Source organism: Megalopta genalis, chromosome 13 (genome assembly GCF_051020955.1).
Source record: "Megalopta genalis isolate 19385.01 chromosome 13, iyMegGena1_principal, whole genome shotgun sequence".
Taxonomy (NCBI): domain Eukaryota; kingdom Metazoa; phylum Arthropoda; class Insecta; order Hymenoptera; family Halictidae; genus Megalopta; species Megalopta genalis.
In genome coordinates this window covers 6,065,979-6,088,292 of record NC_135025.1, presented here as the reverse complement: position 1 = coordinate 6,088,292, position 22,314 = coordinate 6,065,979, and the positions used below count along the sequence as shown (strand labels likewise).

At 37.1% G+C, this 22,314-nt stretch overlaps 1 protein-coding gene across 1 annotated transcript; it reads right to left on the bottom strand.

Annotated features, from left to right (window-relative positions):
• Positions 1 to 338: 338 nt before the first annotated feature.
• Positions 339 to 22,286, bottom strand: LOC117224342 (uncharacterized). The gene is made up of 11 exons (XM_033477193.2): positions 22,064 to 22,286; positions 20,368 to 20,421; positions 19,516 to 19,603; positions 18,003 to 18,212; positions 16,682 to 16,934; positions 15,342 to 15,690; positions 13,742 to 14,098; positions 3,497 to 3,694; positions 1,949 to 2,896; positions 1,311 to 1,829; positions 339 to 1,195 (listed from the first exon to the last, which is right to left on the bottom strand). The coding sequence occupies exons 1-11, from the start codon at positions 22,121 to 22,123 to the stop codon at positions 386 to 388; spliced, it is 3,846 nt and encodes a 1,281-aa protein (XP_033333084.1). The 5' UTR covers positions 22,124 to 22,286; the 3' UTR covers positions 339 to 385.
• Between the last annotated feature and the right edge of the window lie 28 nt (positions 22,287 to 22,314).

Genomic DNA, 22,314 nt, shown 5'->3' with positions numbered 1-22,314 from the left:
AACTGCGAGTCACAAGCTCCACTACTACTACTACTCTATGCACATTACTACACATAATAAAAAATGTATCGTTTCTCGTGTCGCGTGAGTGTGTAGAAGATATCTGAAGAGTCGCAACTCGCCCAGGCCTGGGTTAAGCTGTACTTCTTCATATTACTAAAAGTAAGTAATTATGCGATTACAAAATTAGATTTACACATTAAAATATAATATGTGAAAACACAAATTTTTAAACTGTGTCAAGAAATCCAACAAAGCTATTGACTTACTTACCTAAGATATTCAGTATATTTGTTTCCATCACTTCTTAAAAGTAAGGTGAAAAACAGACTAATATCTTTAAAAAAAGACATTTTTTAATCAATTTTCGGCACACGTTATTATCTTACATATTTGGATAGATTGCGTAATAAGGACTCTTAAATTGCTTTGAATTAATTGCATAAACATTTGGATCGTCCACCGTAAATGGTTGAATAATATTTGCTCCCAAATTTTTTTGATTGTGCACATTTGCAATCATGTACTGCGGTGTAGGTGTAACTTGTCCAACAGTGGCATCTTCCATCAACTTTCTCTGTGAATAGATCAAAACTTGTGACACGTTCACATCCTGTTGGGGTACAGAATCCTCCACAGAAACTGCAAATTCAGTATTGGATAGCTGCTGCGCCTTACATTTTTTTCTATGTGCATATAATGAACCTGCATTGTTATATCTCTTTGTACAAATTTTACACGCATAAGGTCGTTGACCAGTGTGCGTATAAGTGTGTTCATTCAATGATGTCAGTCTTCTAAATGATTTTGTACAAATTTGACAATGATATTTCGCTTCTCCTGTGTGCACAGTTATATGTCGTGCTAATGTGTTTGCACGTGCAAAGGCTCTACTACAATACTGGCAAATATAAGGTTTCTCTCCACTATGTGTTCGCAGATGTAATTGTAAATAAGTGCTCTTTGTGAACGCTCTACTGCACACAGTACAAACATAAGGTTTAACTCCCGTATGTGTACGCATATGTGCAACGAGTGAACCACTTTGAGCGAAACACTTGCTGCAAACCTCACAAAGGAATCTTTTTTGAGTCTCTTTAACACGTGTGTGACGTTCCATATGATTGGTTAGAGATTGAGCCTGTGCAAAAGATTTAGGACACATTGCACATTTATGTGGTCTATTGTGACGATCCTAAAAGATATTTATTCTTTGTAATAGTTATTTAAAAAAAAGAAAAAAATAGAAAGATTCTCTATTTTAAATCTTATATTCTACAAATTGTACATCTTAAAAAGAAGTTACTTACTTTCTTTCTACCTTCTAAACAACTTCCCTTATTTATGCTGTCTGAGTCATCTTTATCATCTAAATCGGAACTATCGAATATTTCAGCCTTATGTTTTGATTGTTCATGATCTTTTAGTTTGTCTACCCTTGAAAATCCTTTACCACAAGTTCCACAAGTGTACTTCAATCCGCTATGTGTAGAAAGGTGCCTCTTCAAATTTCTCTTTGTTGCAAACAACTTTCCACACTGAGTACACTGTAGACTTTCAACGGGAATGTTTTCATCCTCTTCATCTTCTTCATCTTCTTCCTCTTCGTTTTCTTCTTCTTCTTCAACGTTCTCTACTGATTTATCCTTCTCTAAACACTGATCAGTCTCATCTACTTCTTCTGATTTATATTCTGGATGACTCTTAACATGAGTTATAAAAGATTTTTGATAAGTAAATTGCTTTGAACACATATTACAAGAAAATTTTAAATTCTTTCGTTGTTCTTTTAAGGAATCATCGTTCTTTTGCCCTTTTATTCTCTTGTCCTAAAATACAAGAAAGTAAACTGTCAAGTATGGATTGAAGGAAGTGTAGTAAAGATAGAGCATAGAATAATAAAATATGAATCTCTGTGATAACACTAGAAAAATTGATGTATACTTACTTGGACATTATTAATTCTCCTTTCTTGTATATTTGCTTCTTCTTTCACTTGTTCACAACTAACTCTTGTTTCATCGATATCATCCTTCTTATGACAAATTGCAACATGATTTTTCACTTTTGCAAGAGTAGAATATTGTTTATCACAAACGTAACAAACATATCGTAATTTAGTTTTCTTTTTATGTATCATAAGATGCCTCTGTAAGGCCACATTTGTATGGAAGGATTTAATACATTGTGTACATCGTATTCTGGTTGTGCGTGATATAAGAGGCTTTTCTTCATCATCTTGTACACTCTCGATTTTCAATGCTTCGTCCAACATTCGTTGGTCTTCCGATACTTCCACATTATTTACATCAACTTTAAAGAAAGTATTTTTATTTTGTTGCACATGTTCATGGAACAAATGTAATTCTTCATGTTTCACTGGACTAACTTGTTCTACAGAATTACTTGTTTCATTATGTTCCTTATTTTCATCATATAGAGACAATTCTTGTTTAATTGAATTACTTTGTTCTAAAGGATCCTCTAAAAGAGTTTTATAATCATTAACATCATGAGAGCTTTTTTTCTCTCCTGTGCTACATAATTGACTTTGTGTTTCTCTGTCGTAGCAAAATAAGTTTCTTTCTGTGTTTAAGCAAAAAGAGGTATCATCTTTTGTGAAACAAAAATTATCAGGACAAAAGTTTGTAGGACACTCCTCTTGTTTTTCTGTGTTCTCCTTTTCAGAAGATATTACACTAGATATCACATCAGCGATTATTGCTGTAACTATACTGGCACTGCTACCTGAGTTATTGGAAGAAGCTTTTAATTTCAGGATTTGACGGAGTTTTTCATCTGCACTTTGTATTTGACATTTAAAATCATAGGATTCATCCAAACGTTGATTACAAGGCAAACAGATCACTGGTGGCAAACCATCTCCTTCCTCTACCTAAAAACATAACATATTTGTTATTGTAATGGCAATTAAAAATTAAAAATTTATAAATATATATTTTACCACAAGTTAACTACTTTAGCTCAAACAATAAATTTTGACCTAAAGGTATTTGGTAGATATTATAATAATGCAAATAGTAAATGTAAAAAAAATTATTATGTACAAAGCTTAATATATTACACTTGGACGTAAAAATACAAATACTGTACAAATTCTGAAAATGTTTGCTATAAATTAATATTTACAACACACAATAAATAGTAAGAAGTTTTAAAACAGAAGGTTGCTTACAGCATATTATCTGATAATTGTTTTGTAATAAAACAGTTGAAGGAATACAGTGAATTCTAATTCGAAAACACAGTGATTTTTAAATTGCATCTGTTCAAAATTTCAAATTAGTTGCTATCCACTCTTGTTAGCTTCAGTCATTTTTGGAGTAAATAGCACAAATTACATCAACCCTAAAACTTGTTCAATAATCATACAGAATGTACAACATGAAACATTAAAGAATGTGTAAACAAAATGATCGAAGTTAAGAAAAACTCATTTTCATATTGTTATTATGATAAAAAGAAGCGAACTAACCTGTACGGAAGCAACAGCCATAAGTTTCCGAGGAATAGCGTCTCCATTTCGAAATAGTTCACAAATTTCAGCAGCTCCTTTTAAACAAATTCGACACTTGTCTTCGTAAATCTTCTCACACGTATCAATTTGCTGATCTTTTTTCGAAATTTCCATTTTAATGCATTTGGAAGTCAAGCTAAGACTCGAACTCCCCTCCTCGGAAGCCGAGGATGTTTTTGACATTTTTTATACCGAATGGATTTATTATGTATCATAATCCAGCTTTAGCTATGTATCTGTGAAATTGTTACAAAAGGATTTGGTAATTCATCGATTTTTAATATCTAAAAGTCGAATCATTAGATAGTGTATCATATTTTTCTAATAAAAGAATAATTTGATCGTTAAAAAGTAAAGTGATTATAAGACGCGTTATGATATTGTGCATTGTACATACGTACAGTTGGCTCTAATAATTACTGTCAGTCAATTAGTAAAATCTAAGTCATTTCATGACAATGTTTGACAAGAAATTAGTGTTACGCGATATATATACATATATTCAGATTACCATGAATTATTTTTGGCTTGAATATTTAAAAGAATTTGCGTTAAGCTATTTGTTGATTCAACTACTCAGTAATGTTTTTGTTATCAACTGAATATCCTTCACATACAACTTTGTGCAGTGATCTTAATCTTTTTTATAATTTCTCTGGTACCACATGAGCACATATAATTTCCCACTAACCTCTGTGTATAGTCTACAAGAAGCAATAAATTATTTCTTCATCTTGAAAAAATAAACGTACAAGTCTATAAATACGTTATAAAAGACATCAAGGTAAACAAATGTCACATTATGATCTGAAATACTTCTCATTTTTTATTTGTTTGAATTTATTACTCAAGTGCAGTTAATGTTACAGTAGATTTTGAGTATAGACAAGTTTCAACAAAACATATACAAGTAGTATACGGTCTGTACACGTATCACAGAGTAAATACAGTTGCATTTATTTAAAGATTTTGCGATTACAATTTTAATGCTTCTGTAATTAAAAAACAAAATTCAAATTAGAATCGTAATTTGAATTATAAAATATAACATTGTACTTGTAGGATATTAATAATCAAACATTAGATAAAGGAACGAAACTACAATGTACATTCAATAGGTATGCCTAATAATACGATATGATTGAACAATGAAAAATCGGTTAACCTAGAAAATCGTATCGCTAATATTGACGAAGAACGTGAAATGTAAGAATGATTATCAATAGGTTTGTCTATCGAACACAGAATGACTTAAAAAAAAAAATCAGCTGCATTAATTTGCATCATATTAGATTAATGCACGTCGATGTGCATTGCGTATGTGTACTTTTAAATAATAGTATGTAATGCTATCACGTTGGACAGACGTATCTGACACCACGTGCGCGTGTTGTTTAAATTTAAATATTCTTCACCGACTATACACACACGGTTCTCTATATTTTCTTTTAATCGTAAAATATATTCAATCGAAAATATAAAGCATTTCTTTTCCTAAAGATTCAATGAAAGACTCGATCTCGCAAATTAAACGTCTAAAGTATAGTGTGCACATATTCGACTAGATACGTATTCAATGTAGACGTACGAATACGTAGTGATAATTTGAACAATAATGATTGTTCGAAAGTATGGTGAAATCATAATCTGTCATCGGGTCAATATTCGAATCGGGATTTATTGCTAATCGTACTTTTTATTAAATGTAGCGTGTAAACGATAAACAGGTTGATCGTCGATAAAAGTTTTATTTCCGTATTCATGAAATTCCTACGATGTTGTAGTTGATTCATTCGAGAAATCAAATCGAAACTGAGGATCAACGTATAAATCATGCTTGTGTGTATGCACTGGAATGATAGATCAGTAGACTGCGGATGTCCTAGCAAACTTATAGACTACTTGTTAGCGATTCTAAGAGAGGATTGTATCGCATTCCGTTAACATTGTTTATTTATTGAATTCTTTTAGATTTCTATCGGCTATGAATATGCATATAAAGATCCGCAGTCTATAAACAAGATTCATTTTATTAACATAAGAAACGCAACTACATATAAAGTATCGAACTTATACGAACGAATAATCATTCTATAAATAAACATTATAACATACATATCCACAGAGTGTGCAAATTATTAAACTTAATGCAACCTTTCCAAGATTCCTCGTTAAATGTATGAACAATTTTTAATCGAGTGGATCGAATCATCGTTTCTTTCGTTTTATTTCTTTTTCACAAACGGTTGCGTTTTTCACAAGTTCTATTGTTATTTCAGTCACTTGAGCATATATTGTCATATGTATTTCCCGTTGTAGAACAGACGACGAATTCGTATCAAGTGTATCAATTAACACGGAAACGTTCACAGTCGGTGTATAACAATTTGCACACCGCTGTTCGACTCTGTCTTCAAACAAATTCAAGTTCAGAGGCGACATTTTACGGCGGTTATTGCAATTCAAAAATAATTGCAAGTAATTCTAATTAAGTTCGATTACAAAGACCGTAATATAAAAATATATGTATAAAGATCGATACACTCGCCGCGTATACGAGTCCTTTACGAAACGGATAAAAGTATCACAGTGGCATTAGCATGAAAATTTCGCGCGATGCTCGAAACAATATTCACGGAATAATTATCTATCGAATAAATTCATAATGTTGAATGAATCTATCGAGACGATGGTAAAATATGTTCGTCACGTTTTCGACGTAATCGTCTGTGATCACAATCATTTCTTGTTTCGCTAATGCAAGGTGTAATTGTCGCCGTGAAATGTGTGTGTGTGTGTGTGTGTGTGTGTGTGTGTGTGTGTGTGTGTGTGTGTGTGTACACAGGAACGCGCTTAAGTATCAAGTGAACATCGTTTAAAAAATACATTGGACTAAGGAATTTTTGAGGGTGCACGAAAGAAATCTAAAATCAAGGATATTTTAAGGTCATTGCAGTTTCTTCAACCCCGATATCTTGTAATAACTGGTACCTTCGGATTCTGTTTTATCGTACAAGACCGTGTTTTCTTTCATATTATTCACGAGAACTGATCTCGAACGAAGAATTCTCGATTTAATATAGACGTCGATTAATTGCAGTATTTATCGATGTTCTTCACGGATACGATTCGAAAGCCGAGATTTCTCAGCTTTGGAAGAGCCGGGTAAATTTTACTCATTTCGTAGAAGTTGCGATCCTAATGTCGACTCGAATTGTGATTTAAATAGTCCGTAAAATGTTAAATCACACGTAGCAAATTTGTCTCTATATTGTCTTACTTTATTGAGTGACTTAAACAGGAAAATAACAATAATTCGTCTATTGTCTGAACACCGTTTGACGATTATTTAATAATATCGTAAACATTTTCTCACTCGTATATGGAACCGTTGTTCTTAGATTAGCGTTCGAAAGCGCGAACGAAAATGTGCAAGTTAAATCAATAAATAATACATTGAAAGACCTATTAGGATGACCTTTAAATGTCCTTGACGTCTTCACCTACGATTTATTATAATTCTTGCCTCTACGTTATGCCGCGCGCGCTGCTCTATTCGAACGTCAACGATTTTTTTGTCCCAGAAATAAGAAATTCTTTTTATAATTAGACTGCGGTTGTAATACAATATATTTATAGTAGATACGACACGCAAAATGAGGAGCGTTCGCGCGGTCTACGGCGAAATCAATCTTAACACGATTCTGAATTTCCACAGGGGATGGTCTACGGAAACGTGAATTCGCATAAACGACCGCGGGCTAATTTGCGGTATAATACGGATGCCGGTTACAATTTTCATAGAATCGCGTCCAACGTTGGTAATCGTTAACGGTAATCGTTAATAGTTCGTATCTATACATACATTTATATCACCGATGAAATTCTGGTCTCAATTACATTCTCCATTCAAAGTACTCGCACTTACAATTAGGATAATTAATAATGCTGCTGCGTTCTGGCCGACATCCTCGAATGAGAATTGTACGAAGTCTCTCGCTAAAACGCCGCTAAATGCTACGATCAGTTTCTGCTGTGCTTTCGATTTTTGTACAATCATTGAGGTCTGTTGGCTTTTTCTCCCTTTTTCTCTCCCGGTCGAAGCGATAGCGTTCGTATAATCGATAATTTGCCAGCTAGTCGACTATGTACGTATTTATCGGTAGTCTAATGTCGCGTCTTCGAGCTTCATTGTTCATTTTATCGTGGTGTGACCAGAGAGAGAGCTTCCGGCGTGTCTCGTCGACGTTAAATACCGTGCACCACAGACACGTGTAACAAAAGTAGAGCGTTCGGATCATTCGCTGTCAATCTATCGAATCGCAACGCATCTTGGGATAAGGTAAATCAGAAACAATTATCACTTGCAGATCCATCGAATCACGGCGATCACAGGCGGCGGTGTCTCTCGCGCGAACACGTCGCTCGTAGCTTTCTAAATACGGCTCCCCGACTATCTTCTAGCTCTGTTTAGTTTCAAAAATAATTCAGTGTTAATCATTTCTGGATCACCCTGTGTATATTATACAGTCTTGCGAAAAATAATGAATCTCTGCGTCCGTCCCCCGGTAAAAAATAAAGCATCTGCGCTCTGCTCTTTGCCCTCTGGAGGAAAAATACATACGTGTCCCAAGAAATAGCTTTTTTTTACACCTATCGGGTTACATCACAATCAATTATTGCACCGCGCGGTTAATTCGGAAAATGGCCGGCTATTTACATGGTATATCTTGTGGCATCCTTTCTCGTGTGCTTCGCGTGTCAGTGTGTGTGTGTGTGCATTGAAAAAGAAATAGCGAATCTTCGAATTGGTAAGATAGATGTTCAAAGGAAGCGTTCGAACTAACAAAATAAAAAGGAAAAAGAAAGAACAGAAAGGAAGTCATTAGCAGATCGTTAAATGAAACGTTTTAACGCGTCTAACGGCGAGGCTGACCATATTTCACGTTGCGATCAGAAAATTCAGAAATAAGTTCGTACATTATCCTATTTCATTCCGTGAAACCAGAACGAATTGTTCGAAACGAAATCTACGGATAATATTATCTGAATAATAAGCTTCATCTCACACGGATCTATAGAATTCTCTGATATCCGCCATTCGACAGTCGAAAGGATCTGAAACGATCAAATTCAGTTGCATAATATCTGCGCAAGCGGTTGATTACGAAAGACTATAGTGAATCAATCATAGAAAAATATGTTCGCGAGTACAAATATAAGAGACTCGAGTGTCGTTTGATTTAGGAACCTGTTTCGTTTCACGCCGATCGTTGAGATTTCCCCGTGGAACTTCTTCGCGGTGTCATCTCGCTCGCTTGTTCCGCAGTTTTCGTTTGTTTTTTTTTTGGTTCTTGGTCAGCAATTCACGATTGTCAGCGACGACGGTTTGTACTCGCGTCGTTCTTCTTTCATTGTTGCCCCTCGACGTTCGAATTTCGGTACAATTGAAGAGGATTTACCGAGTGCCCGCGGGATATATCTTCGACGCGCGGCGATTTCCGCGCGGCGATCCGTGGCCGCGATTCCTAAGGGTCGCTCCTCGTGTCGTTCAACCCTTCGCACTCGAGAGGCGCCATTAAAAATTGTCGCGTCGCAAAATAATCGTATCGATCAGATTCGTTCACGTTGAAAGAGCTGTTGAGAACGCAGGCTGTTGCACGGGTCGCGATATTCCATTGAGAAAAATGGCGGAACCGTCTTTTTAATCTTCCGTTGATTCGGCCTCGAGCGCGAAGGATCGAACCGCGGCTATTTCGTTTCGCGAATGTTTTCGTCGGCTCTCGGGAATTTTATAAAATCGTCTAAAATCCGCTACTGTTCGCTTCGTCGGAGTTGTTCTGCTGTGCTCGGAGGAAAAAGCGTCGGAAGCAGCGAGGTAGCACATACATACGTTGTATCGTGAAATTCTCGTCGCGGTGTTTAAGACGCCTGCCACACGTAAAAGTTGCTCGACATTATGGTAGAAAGAGTGCTGCTATGCTTCTCGAGAAATCGGATATTTCTTTGGTTTTGTCGTGTACGCGCGAATGGCGAAGACAATCGAAACACGAGAGATAGAGATAGAGAGAGAGAGAGAGAGAGAGAGAGAGAGAGAGAGAGAGAGAGAGAGGGAGAGAGAGGGAGAGAGAGAAGTGTCTTCTGCCGGATCGATATAAAAATTCCGTGTCGACTTGTAATCGAGAGAATCGGTTGCACTGTCGGCTCGTTCCGAATGTTCATAATCTTAGGTATGTATATAGCGACGTGAATGAAAGTATTACATGTTCTCTCGTTTTCATCGCGGTTCGAACATTCGAAAATCAACGCGGCACAACATGGAAACAGCAGTTTCTTATTAATGCTGATGGAAGCGTTCGATAAACGTATTTTATCCTCTATGAAAGTGTCTATAAGAAGTCCGCCGCATTTTCTTTCTTCTTTTTTTTTCTTGCATAAGATCAGCACTTATTCCTCGGAAGTTATGTTGGAATACTTTTCGAAACGTAATAACACCTTCATTCACGAGGCGGTAGAGTATTTTACACATTTATAATCTATGTAGATAGGCAAAGAGTTAAATACACACATAGATACACTCATAAATATATACTATATATACAAATACACGGACACCCGGTAGGATTTTTCTGCGAACCATTTTACCATAAACACATCGAGTGGAACGTTTAAATAAATGGATCGTTCCAATATTAAATACTCTTTAGTTAAATACTTTCATCGTCATGGTCTCTGATTGTTGTTTTTTTCATTTCCTCGTCTAATAATTAGCGTTTCTTTGTAGTAGTTAATACTTGTTAGGCCTAATACGATCGCGTTTCTTACGGCTCGACGGTGCAGCGAAGGTGATGGGCGGTGTTCTAAAATCCGGGAGTGTCGACGTGAGGAACGTCGTCTCGTCAAGACTTTCGAAACGAATGGAGAAAATCAGAATCGGAAAATCCAGATCTTCGAACGCCCCATTCCCGAATTGCACCGTCGAACGAAACGTTCTTATACACATATTTTGTTACACCTAAACCTTTTCAGAAAGCAAATAACTTGATTTTGTATTAAAAGAAAGAAGAAAAAGAAACGCATACACGTTCGTCAACATAAACATTACAAGTATGATTGTCCAACTGAACAACAATGCGAATGTTTTTTCACGAATTAGGTGTATCGAACCGCTATTTTATCGATACCATAGCAAAATTATTCAACTTTGGAACATCTTTTCAGCTTTATCTCGGAATCAAGGGTTGAACTTGGTAAAAAAGAAAACTATAGATCATTCTCGTCGATACACCTAATCCAGTGTGTTATACTGTTTTCACAGTATAAGGACAATTTGCAATGAATTTCCAATCAGACGTGTAATCTGTACTCAAAGGAACACCGAAATAATCCATTCTCGTTAGTTGTCGTTTTTCTCTCTTTTTTTTAATACAAAATCGCGGTACACTATCCTTGTTTTTTTCATGTGTGTGTTTGTCACGTTATATATGCCCCTACGATAAAGATTCGAAAAATAGTGTCAGTAACAGCTTAATATTATTTGTTATTTAGTCAGTAATGAGTATTCTTATCGACGAATAATATTTTCGGTTACATTTTACAAGTTCATCCCGTGCTTTTCTTTTTTTTTCTCAGCCCGGTTGTTCCAGCAACGAAAGTCGGCATACATCCGAGTCGTGAAACGAATGATAGATTCTTCGAAGTTTTCTCGAACGTCGAAATATCGCCCGTTGAATCTCCGTGGTCGATCACAGAAACAAATTACACTTTCGTCGCGGTGAAGTTCGTCGTCGACGAGCTTCTCCGTTCTCGTCGGTTCGTTCACGACTCTAAACACGTCTACGTATTTGCTGGCAGCTATGCTTATCGATATTAAATGCATATTAAATACAGTTCGAATTTAGTAACGCCGATAAAGGAACGATTAGTAAGTAAATCATTAGAAGCAATCGAGCTCGCTTAAAATCATGAGTTAAGTTCGTTGAGACAAGTTCTCCCGTGTCCTCAAGTCGGCAAGTTATAATTCGGTAAAGTCGAATTACAATGCCGGAATCGTACGTTCACGTTTCAACCAGTCAAATATCGTAATTAATCCCCTCTATATACACGTTATACTCTAGACAAGGGGTGTCAAACTCGCGGCCCGAGATGAACATTTTTGCGATTTCTCCCGAAATAGGAAAGATGGTATCAGAGAAGAGATGTCAAGTATCAGGACGTAAACAATAATTTAACTTTATATATAATATTATTATTATAATATATAATATTATAATATAATAATATAATAATATTATAATATTATAATATAATAATATTATAATATTATAATATAATAATATTATAATATTATAATATAATAATATTATAATATTATAATATAATAATATTATAATATAATAATATTATAATATTATAATATAATAATATTATAATATTATAATATTATAATATAATAATATTATAATATTATAATATAATAATATTATAATATTATAATATTATAATATTATAATATAATAATATAATAATATTATAATATAATAATATAATAATATAATAGTATTATATATAATATTGTAATATAATAATATAATAATATAATAGTATTATATATAATATTGTAATATATATATATATATATTATTATAATATATAATATTTATATTATTATAATATATAATATATATATTATATATAATATTTATATATAATATAAACATTACAATGTACTAGTCAAAATAAAAATATTTGTTTCCATGAGCATTGACTTTTTTTCTGCGGCCCACCTAAAGTTAAGCATTGTTTATTTGGCCCAAGTTAGCTTTTGAGTTTGACAGCCCTGCTCCAGACAATATTCCATTCCAGGTACGCGTAAATTCCAGTTAACAAACGCAGAGTCGAGCAAGCAATTTACAAATGGAAAACTTGCGGATTCTGTGAAGTGTCTATATTGCTGTTCTCTTTTCTTTTTTTTTTTTTAGAACAAACCGCCCTTAAACGTTACAGGATAGTGTGCACAACAAGGAAGCTTTCGAGATCGGCCCGGAGAACGTAAATGTCACCCGGGGCCTGTGGGAAGAAACGGTAGAGAAACGAACGTGTAAAATCAGCGGCGAAAAACGGTCGGATCTTACCAATTACGTTCCACGTTCACTTGTTCGGAAGGTATTGTCAAACGAGCTCCCTCGGAAAACTGATCGGTCCAACGAAACGTTATATTTAAATACAATATTGTCTACGGTCTCCGTTAAAAAAATATTCAATTTCACACGTTCAACAAGATAAACGCTGGCAAATTCAACAGATAGATGCCTATAAATCTTTACAAGGTACATTCGTGTCCTAAACCACTGCCGTTCGTAAACATTTACACTCTCGTTCAACATACAACACTATTTCTATTTCCTTCGATTTTCGTTCCGACGCGCGATACGAATACGATGCTAATCCTTGGCAGAAAGTATTTCTCGAGCAAGCGAATTTTTGCGGTGCGTCGCCTCGAGCGATGACGCGGGCGAAACGCATTCGAAATCAGGATCCTTCTTTCTTTCCTTTATCTTTGCCTTTTTTCCGTATTTTCTTCTAATTTTTTTTGGCATTTTTTGAACCGTATCTCAGCCGGCAAAGAGAACTCTACGCGCGTCGCAACCGGTCGGCGAACAACGATCCTCGATTGTTCGGGCCGAAGCGGCAACGAACACGGAAAGAACGGTGTCGGATCATCGTCCTCGCTGTTCCAAAAGTTACGATGCAATTTCGGCGAACAAACGAAGCCGAAAGAACATTTCCCGAAGACCACCGACGCGTCGGCGATCTTCGCCGGATACATACTTGTCTGCCAGGAGGAGTTTGCGAACGCTACCATAGTTCGAAGTCGAAGAAAAGTATACTCTGTTTGATTTATTTCGTTCGTTTTTGATTTGAATCCAGCAAAAGTCTGTGCTTCTCTGAGCAGCGATTTTCCGTTCGTGTCGTCGTCCGAATCGCGAGAAATCGAGAGAAACCGAGTCTCGCGGGCAGCGGCTTCGTCTCGACCCACGTTTCCGGTTCGGGGGGGACCCGATTTCTCTTGTACAAAAACGGATGTACCTGCACCGGGACCGTCGGCGACAGTCCCCACCGACGACGAGGAACTTAGATAGTACTCTTGACGGTGGTGTTCAAGCTCGTGCTGTTCGAACTCTCGATACAATATGACATTACCTTTCCGTGCACGCAGGAGCCGGAGGTATTGCTGTTCAAGATCAACAGCAGCAGACCGGAAACGGCGGCGAACACGCCGACGGTCATCAGACCGAGGGCGGGAAGCTTCTTCGGGGAGAGGACTGGTCCCTCTTCGAGTTTGAGGTAGCAGAGTCCGGGAAGGACGTAGGCTAAGGGCACGGCCGCCAAGATACCGTTCAGTTCGAGCACCAGGCCCAAACAGTCCGTGGACATCGAGATCAGGTATGCCACCACCACGATCGTCAGCGTGATGATCAGGTACTTCCGGTCCGAGTTCGGAATGTAAGCCGTGTGATCCTCCAGCTCGTCCGTTCCTTTGATGGCCGTTAAGATCACCTGCGAAACGAGAACAGCTTTGTCGTATGTCGGGCTTCTCTCGCACACGGTCTGTGTTTTGTTTCCTAAGTTTTGAACGGGCTATTCTTGTCCGAGGAGAAATATGATACCGTGAAATCTCTTATTTATACGGTTGCACCCCGTGGACGACGTCCGAAGCTCGTTCTCCGCGATCTGCGATTCGAGTTCTTGATTCGGGGACTTTCTTTCTCGCTTTCGGTCAGAAATGCTCGACGGAGTTTGCCGCGTATCGGACAAACGTGACAGTGTGGTCTGTTAGTATTTCTGTTATATTTGAGACAAATATTTCATGATAATTTAGTGAATTCTTCTTTTATTGGATAGCTTACTTTTCTGTCGCTACGGATACAATGGTCTTTTTTCGAACCAGAAACGAGCTAACACGAATCGAATAGAATTATTGTTTCTACCATCATATTGGTTTTGTTTTAAAAAGTTATCGTATTGTAATAATATTGTGTTATATTTAATATTATATATACTTTTATATATTTATATATGTATATTTGATTTTACATAATATTATAATATAATATATATGATATATGAAATAATATTATAATATAATATATATGATATATGAAATAATATATATTATATATATATATATATATATATATATATATATATATATATAATATATAATATATATGTAATATAATATATATATATATAATATATAATATATATGTAATATAATATATATATACATAATATATAATATATATGTAATATAATATATATATATGTGATTTTATTCCCCGCAATAAAATCATTATTATATGTATATTATATTATAATATATATATATTATAATAATTAAAAAGTAATTCCTTGTAAAATGATCAACGACTTACAGCATAAGCCTTGCGCGGTTAACAACCATAAGGTGCAAACAATCTTAAAGCCTCGTTATTCTCCCTAATCGACGCTCAGTATTTCTAATTTTCTTCAGTCATTCTCAATTGAATTGGTACAAAAATCAATAAAAGGAATATTTCGAACGTTTCCGTGGTATTTTCGCAAGAACTTGAAACGATGTTAAACAAAAGCACAGTAAGTACCTGGGCCTGGATACCCGAGTACCCGCACAAGGTTCATAATCGAATAATTGCGTTTGAATAGCTTTTGTACAGTGCATATTAAAAACGTGTGAGATTGATAGGGCGTAGATAAGAGAAAGCTAATTTTGTGAACGTGTGAACAGGGATCGGTGACTTACCTCCCTCGTGACGAAACATTCGATCGGGAACGTCAGCAGTATGGTCCCGCTGAACATCACCCTCGCGAAGTTCATTAGATCGTCGTCCCAGCAGTAGTTCTCCATAAGATCGCCCTGAACGAACGATGTGAACGTAGTGTACCCGATAATTCCGAACGCCGCGGCAATCAGGAACGAGGTGAAAAGGGACCAATGAGTGACGACGTCCCACTTCTGTTGGGTAGCTCTCTCTATGGACTCGTAGATGAGGAACGTATTATGGTGGCACATGAAGGCGAATGCCATAATCCCGACCGATGGCACTATGCCGGGAAAGTTCGCGAATCGCCAGCTATCCTCTCGGCTTGGCCTACAAAAGCAACCACGAACACTCTTTCGATTTAACCGTGAGACAAGCTTTTCTACCGGAAATTACGATCAACCGGTTTATAAATCAAAAATTTATTAACCGGTGGTCCGTAAACTAGAGCACATTATAGAGCTTATAGAATACGATGTCTTTTATCATAAGTTCGAGAATATGTAAGATTGCGTTTAAAAAGCTTCGGACAGACATTTTGTATAGCTTCAAGAAGAATAGTTGCATCGTTTCTTAAAAAAAGAAATTTCTTTCGGCATTCTAAATCGAAATGTTCCCCTCGATACCATGTGCTAATATTGATATTAATACAAAAGTTATATTAATATTGGTTAATTTGTTAATGTTTTCAATATTCTTCAATCATTTTAGAATATCGTATTTAAATATTATTAGATATTAACGGAATTTCGTAACTAATATTAATATAACTATTAACTGATATTTAGATACGATGTTCTAATATCTCTGTTATTTTTAGAGGTATCGAAAGGCTGTATTAACAAAAGTTTTTCAGTTCAGAGAGCTGTATAATAGTTATTCGCTTTATTAATTATGGTCATACATTTTTTTTAAACGTCACTTGACGCAGCTTGACATTTTCTATAAAAAGGTACTGACCTGTATTATATCGAAAAATGACTGGTTTAGCAGATATTATTTAACAGATGCTAATTCGAAAATTCTCCAGCTGCGAAAAAATTATTACGTTCGTATATCAGACATCTCTTTCAACCGAGAAGCTTTCGTTAATCAAGTTTTCCTATACTTTTCAAAAATAACAGAGATACTTCGGTGGCCTCCTTCAACCGAGACACCCTGTATATCTATCTGCGAGTAAACGATCCAAGAGAAAGAACCATTTTTATTTCCGCTATTTGTCCGTGCGAACGCTTCTGCTCCACCCCGTATATTTGACAGATCAATAAATTGGAATGTACATAACTGCAGTATGCCAATATCACTTGTAGGGGATACTCACACAATTGAGGCCATCGTACCCATTCGGATTAGAATCGCCAACAGAATGAACCCGACGCAGACGAGCGAAAGAAAGGAGATCTTGGCCAAACGAGCAACGTTTCGGTAAAGACACAGCGGTATCGTAACCAAGACCGTCGCGAAGAAGATGACCACTTGCCGGTGAGCGAAGATGTTCGTCTCGCTCATTCCCGTCACCCTTATTAAAACCTTCGTGACCGTGTCGCCGACAACAACGTTATAAGAGACCATCGCTGAAAGGAACAAAAGACTTAACGATCTCTATACAGCAAATTAGTCCCTAATTGGCGGTCAGCTTCGAAACAAAAATGGACAATTTTGGAACAGGTGGTACGATTGATCGAGCCTATATAATACAGTCTATATACAGGGTGTCCTAAGATTATCGTACAAGCGAGAAACGAGGGATTTCTGAGATCATTTGAAGCAACTTTTTCCTTAGCGAAAATTCAATCCGCGGCTTCGTTTGCGAGTTATTAACGAAAAACAGCGACCAATGAGAGATCGCGGGTACGGCTGACGCCCCGCCCTCGTGACCACTGCCGTTGCGTCAGACGGCCGGCGCGACGCGGCATTAGTCGAAAGGGCGGAGCGCTGGCTGCGCTCGCTTTCCGATTGGTCACTGTTTTCCGTTGATAACTCGTAAACGAAGCCGCGAATTGCATTTTCGCTAAGGAAAAAGTTACTTCAAATAACCTCAGGAATCCCTTGTTTCTCGCTTGTAATAATAATTGTAATAATTGTAATAATTGTAATAATAATTGTAAATAATAATTGTAATAATAATTTTGTTAATATACAATAATTTTCCTCTTTTCAAATTGTCCATTTTCTGTTCCAAAGCTGAGCGTCGATTAGGGAGAATTTACTGTACTAGATAAACCCGCGCATCCCCTTGTTATTTTATAACTTTATCTCCTGAAAATTTATATTGTATTTGCGCAGAGGCTGAACTCCTCGTGTCGCGTTCGCCGTCGGTTAAACAATCTTCTATTGTCGCATCGTGACCCCGCGATCGATAAACGTGAACGATTAAATATTTCTTGAATAAACTGTTGCGGTGTTTATTTTACCGCGTGGGCGTGGATACTACCTCCGTTACACATATATGAATGAATCGTGTGATCGAGTTTTATGAATGAACGACAGTGACAAATTCTACATAAATAACAGCATGTAAATAAGGGTGTCGTTCACATTCACCGTTGAATTTGCTCTCGTAATAAATAATTCTTTACGTGACACAAACTCGAGATAACAAATTGCTGATCGCTAAAGATTACCGTGAAATTTGTATTTACCTATGAACGGATAAAAAAACTGTAAAGTTGTGAGAATATAAAATCCGGTACGACCGAAGCTAGCCCTCATTAAGCCTTGGTAGCTCATCTCGCCGCAGATGTGACCGCTTCTGACCATCAGAATTAATGAGTAATCGGTCAGGCCAGCTACCACTACCAGCAATGCGATACCAAGACCGAATCCAGCCTGATGGAGGGCGTAGGGGATGCCTGGAAAGTGTTCGTTATTAAATCCAGTGTAGTTCATCTTTTTTATCGGTTATAGTTACATCGTTTTTTGCTCCTTAAACGTCGAAATTATTCTCCTTTTTCGAGAATTCAATTGTCTCGGGAATAATATGCATTCCGCGTTTTGTAACAATTAAATAATTATGTACAACGAAAAACATTGTTACGTAAATATGAAGTATAAGTTTTTGGATAATTTATAGAAATTTATTTTGTATAAATTCATTTATAGAATCTCATTTTTCTCTCAAGACTATGAACTACAAAGATTGTCTACTATATATATTTTCTATATTTGTAAAAAAATATTTGCGTTGAGCGAATATTTTGTAGCGTAAAATTAATGAGTTAGATAGTTAAAAAGAAACGTTGAAATTTGCAGATAATAGAACGATATTCATCGATTTTAATTAGTATTGCTAATTTTGGAAAATGGATCCCCCATCTCAAGGATATTCAAAATACAGATCTTTCCACGATAAATCGATAACTTGTTATTTAATTGTTAACAAGTTTCATCAATTTTGCATTTACATTATTATTACAATACGAAGAAACTGCATTCCCTTCTCGGTTGTATCGTCGATGATTATAATAATACGATTATTATTCGCATTCGACAACCGGCACAAAGTCGAAATTCAAACTAAAAGGTTCGATTTAAAAAAAAAAATCGAAGCTACAAGACATCTCGCTAGAAAACTCGGGAGATCTAATTTCATCCCCGCAGCAATAAACGCGAGCTTCTTTTACCAGCTTTCTCAATTTATTTTTCCATCGCGCTAAGTCGAGAACCATTTCCAACTTGATTAGCAGCGGAAGAATACACACACACATACACACACACACAGAGTGGCCGAAGAAGGTCAATTAAGTCCTCGCCGGCGAGAGAATTGAAAATCGTTGCCTATAATCGGCCATCGAGTTTCCTGCATTTGTTTTACTTAAACCGTGTTTTCGCCGCATTATGTTCCCCGGAGCTTTTAACGAGAAAAAAAAGAAGTCTGTTCCCCGAATGTGCCCGATCTAAAAGATCGATTAATTTCCACGAATGTGATTCACCAAAGAAACACCGTACGTCGTACGTTCATGACTCAAGCGAATTGCATATAGCGTGCCTCGTTTAAATGCATTTATTCTCCGTTATTTTCCGTATTCGTCGATTCGTTTATTTATATTGCACAACATTTGATAACGCGAACAATAATCTCACGGTGATATATACACACGAGTTTGTAATTTCGACGTTTAAGAATTGTTGTTCGATCACGTGGCCATGTATTACCAATAACACCGCTGCCGATAATCGAGTTGATAAAATTGAAACTGGCCAGAGGTAGGCTATTGAATTTTCCGGACTCCTCCTTCTTGTCCTACGGAATTAGATTTTATATGTATCCAGATAATAATAAAGGCTTCTGTGGAAACAGAAACGGGTATCGAGAGATACCGTGAGACAACGTGAACGATCGATTATTATGCATATAATAATAATTGTATAATATATTGCCGGAAAACGCTCACCTTAACGCATCGCCGGTCGCTATTGCTTCTAAAAAAAAAAAAAAGAAAAATCGAGCGATATTTCGAACAAATGAATCTTTAGCTTTCGCAGACTCCGAAAGGTAATAATAAAATACACTGATTGATATTCGAATTATAATCGACCGTAAACAAAGCTGGCCGTGCAACAGCATTTTATCGTGAAATTGAACGAAACGAGCGTACATATGCGTGATCGCAGATTATAATGCTTTAATATACATATATATATATATATATATATATATATATATATATATATATATATATATATATCATTGATTTGCGTACGCACGATGCAAAATTAACGTTCGAAAGCGATAAACGGATGTTTCGTTGCATCTGAAAATCAAAGGAGTATATCACAGATCGCTTTTGCTGACGGAGTTTCGTTTCGCGATCAATTAACATCAATTAGGCAAACTGTTATGTACATATTAAGAATGCAAATTATATAAAATAATTCGGCGAATGAGATAGAACATCGATTGTAACATTGAATCATGCAACTGTGCTTTTCGTAGACGTGCCAGCCAGCAGAAAAAACAAATTCATGCTAGTGTATAAACTCTCGGTTAATTGATTTCTCTCTTACCCCGACCAATTGTCTCATGTCATCGTAAGACTCCTCCGAACCGAGACTGCCACCCTATTTAGAATCAAAATTGCCAGTAATTTTACCCTCTGCAGCGTTATCCGTTCTAAATCAACTAGGCAAACAAATTGACAGGCCCCTCTACGATTCTTGTAAATAAATATACATTCTAATTACATAAGAAACGTGTCTATTATATCTTGTTTTATATTTGTCTTTATATTATTAATAATAATAATAATAATAATAATAATAATAATAAAATCAGCGAAATTAAACTTGTCGAATAAGTTTCAAAACCATAAATCGATCTGCTTTGAAATTTCCATAGAGATCTAACTCGATCTTAACAAATAAAAGTTCGAAGATCACGTCGCGAACGGAAGATCGTCGTCGACCGTTAATTACGCTGTAATTAAAGGCTTTGGTTTAACGTTCGAACGTTATTAGTGAAGATCAAACAAACAAACAATTCCACGAATTATCTTTGCGAGAGATAATTACATCCGAAGATGTTTCGTCGAACAATGTAGATCGAACAATGTTTCGTCGAACGCGCAGACACATATTCGTGTCGCCCGTTTCAAGCGTTTCACCGCACCGAAAAGATCAAAACAAAAGACCTAGTTAAGCAAAAGCCCGACTCCGATTCCGCCTCGCGAGAACGCATCGAATTGTTTGCCTATTAATAATAGAACGGCCACGGCACTGTTTACTTCTATGCCTCGCGTGAAATAATGAACGCTTCTCCCTTATCTCTGCGAAAGGTAGAAAACGCATAGAAACGGATAATATCCGCGTATACGGACGCGCGATGAGTTATAGATTTTTCTCGTTTGTCGCGATAGTACAGCCGGAGAGAGAGACACTCGGTAACGAGAGATATTCTCATCTCGTTCGGACTTCGTCCGGAACTTTCCTAACTACGTGGAAACTACGGGAAAACTCTCTCCTCCGACCTCGACTCCTCGTTCTTTGTTATATAATTAATACGTTCTCGGGTGAATCCCCGTCGAAACATCGCCGACGATCCCTCTCGAACGAAGAAACGCGAGAAAGCCCGGAGAACGGAGTTTATCCTTCGATACGGAACCACCGTCGTCGTTGTGGTCGTCCTCGATTTCAACGAATTTCGAAATATTCATAAAAGGGTTGCGAATCACGAGGTGAACTTCTTGGAATACCAGCCTCGGCCCACCGGCACCGCAATTAACACCTCCATGAAAATTCCACAACGCTGCCTCTCCTGCCACACTCCCGGCCCCCGATTATCGCCGTTCAATCAGCGTGCGCAATCTAATCAATCCTCGAGTGGTATAATAATGGATCATCCGATTGCAGAAATCCGCTAACCGATGATGGCTGGCTGGGCTCTTTAGGCGTTCGTCGCGCGGATACCCGCCTCGGATATTACCGGATCACGGGGCGATAATCTTCTCTGTTGCCAGTAATCGAATTAACCACGGTTCGTTTCTGTCTTTCGGATAGTTATAGCTGGGAGGAAAAGAAGAAGCTAGTTTCGCGTCCGCCGATCCTGATCCGTCGATCGTGCGCGGATGATCGAGCGAAACGATCCGGTGATAACAACGCGATATCGGTGTTTCGATAGGGCCGCTGATTGTCCTGCTCGGACGAAGGATCGGTGCGGAATGGAGAATTCGGATCGAGGCGAACACGCACAATTTGTCTTACTCACATCCTCGTAGGTGTTCCTGGCGTCCAGTATGTAACTTTTCTCGGTGGCATCGAGAGCCATCGTGAACGGCCGCCGAAGGGAAGAATAATCGAAGGTGCAACCGAACGAGAGAACGGAAAGCGTAAAAGGAAGGTCTGACGCAAAGTGTTAGGGCCTAGCAGACGTCTGAGGCGACTGCACCCTCCCTATCTACGCGAGCTTCCGTTCTCACCCCCGTCACCCTCCGTGCACGTACGTTCTGGCACCGATGG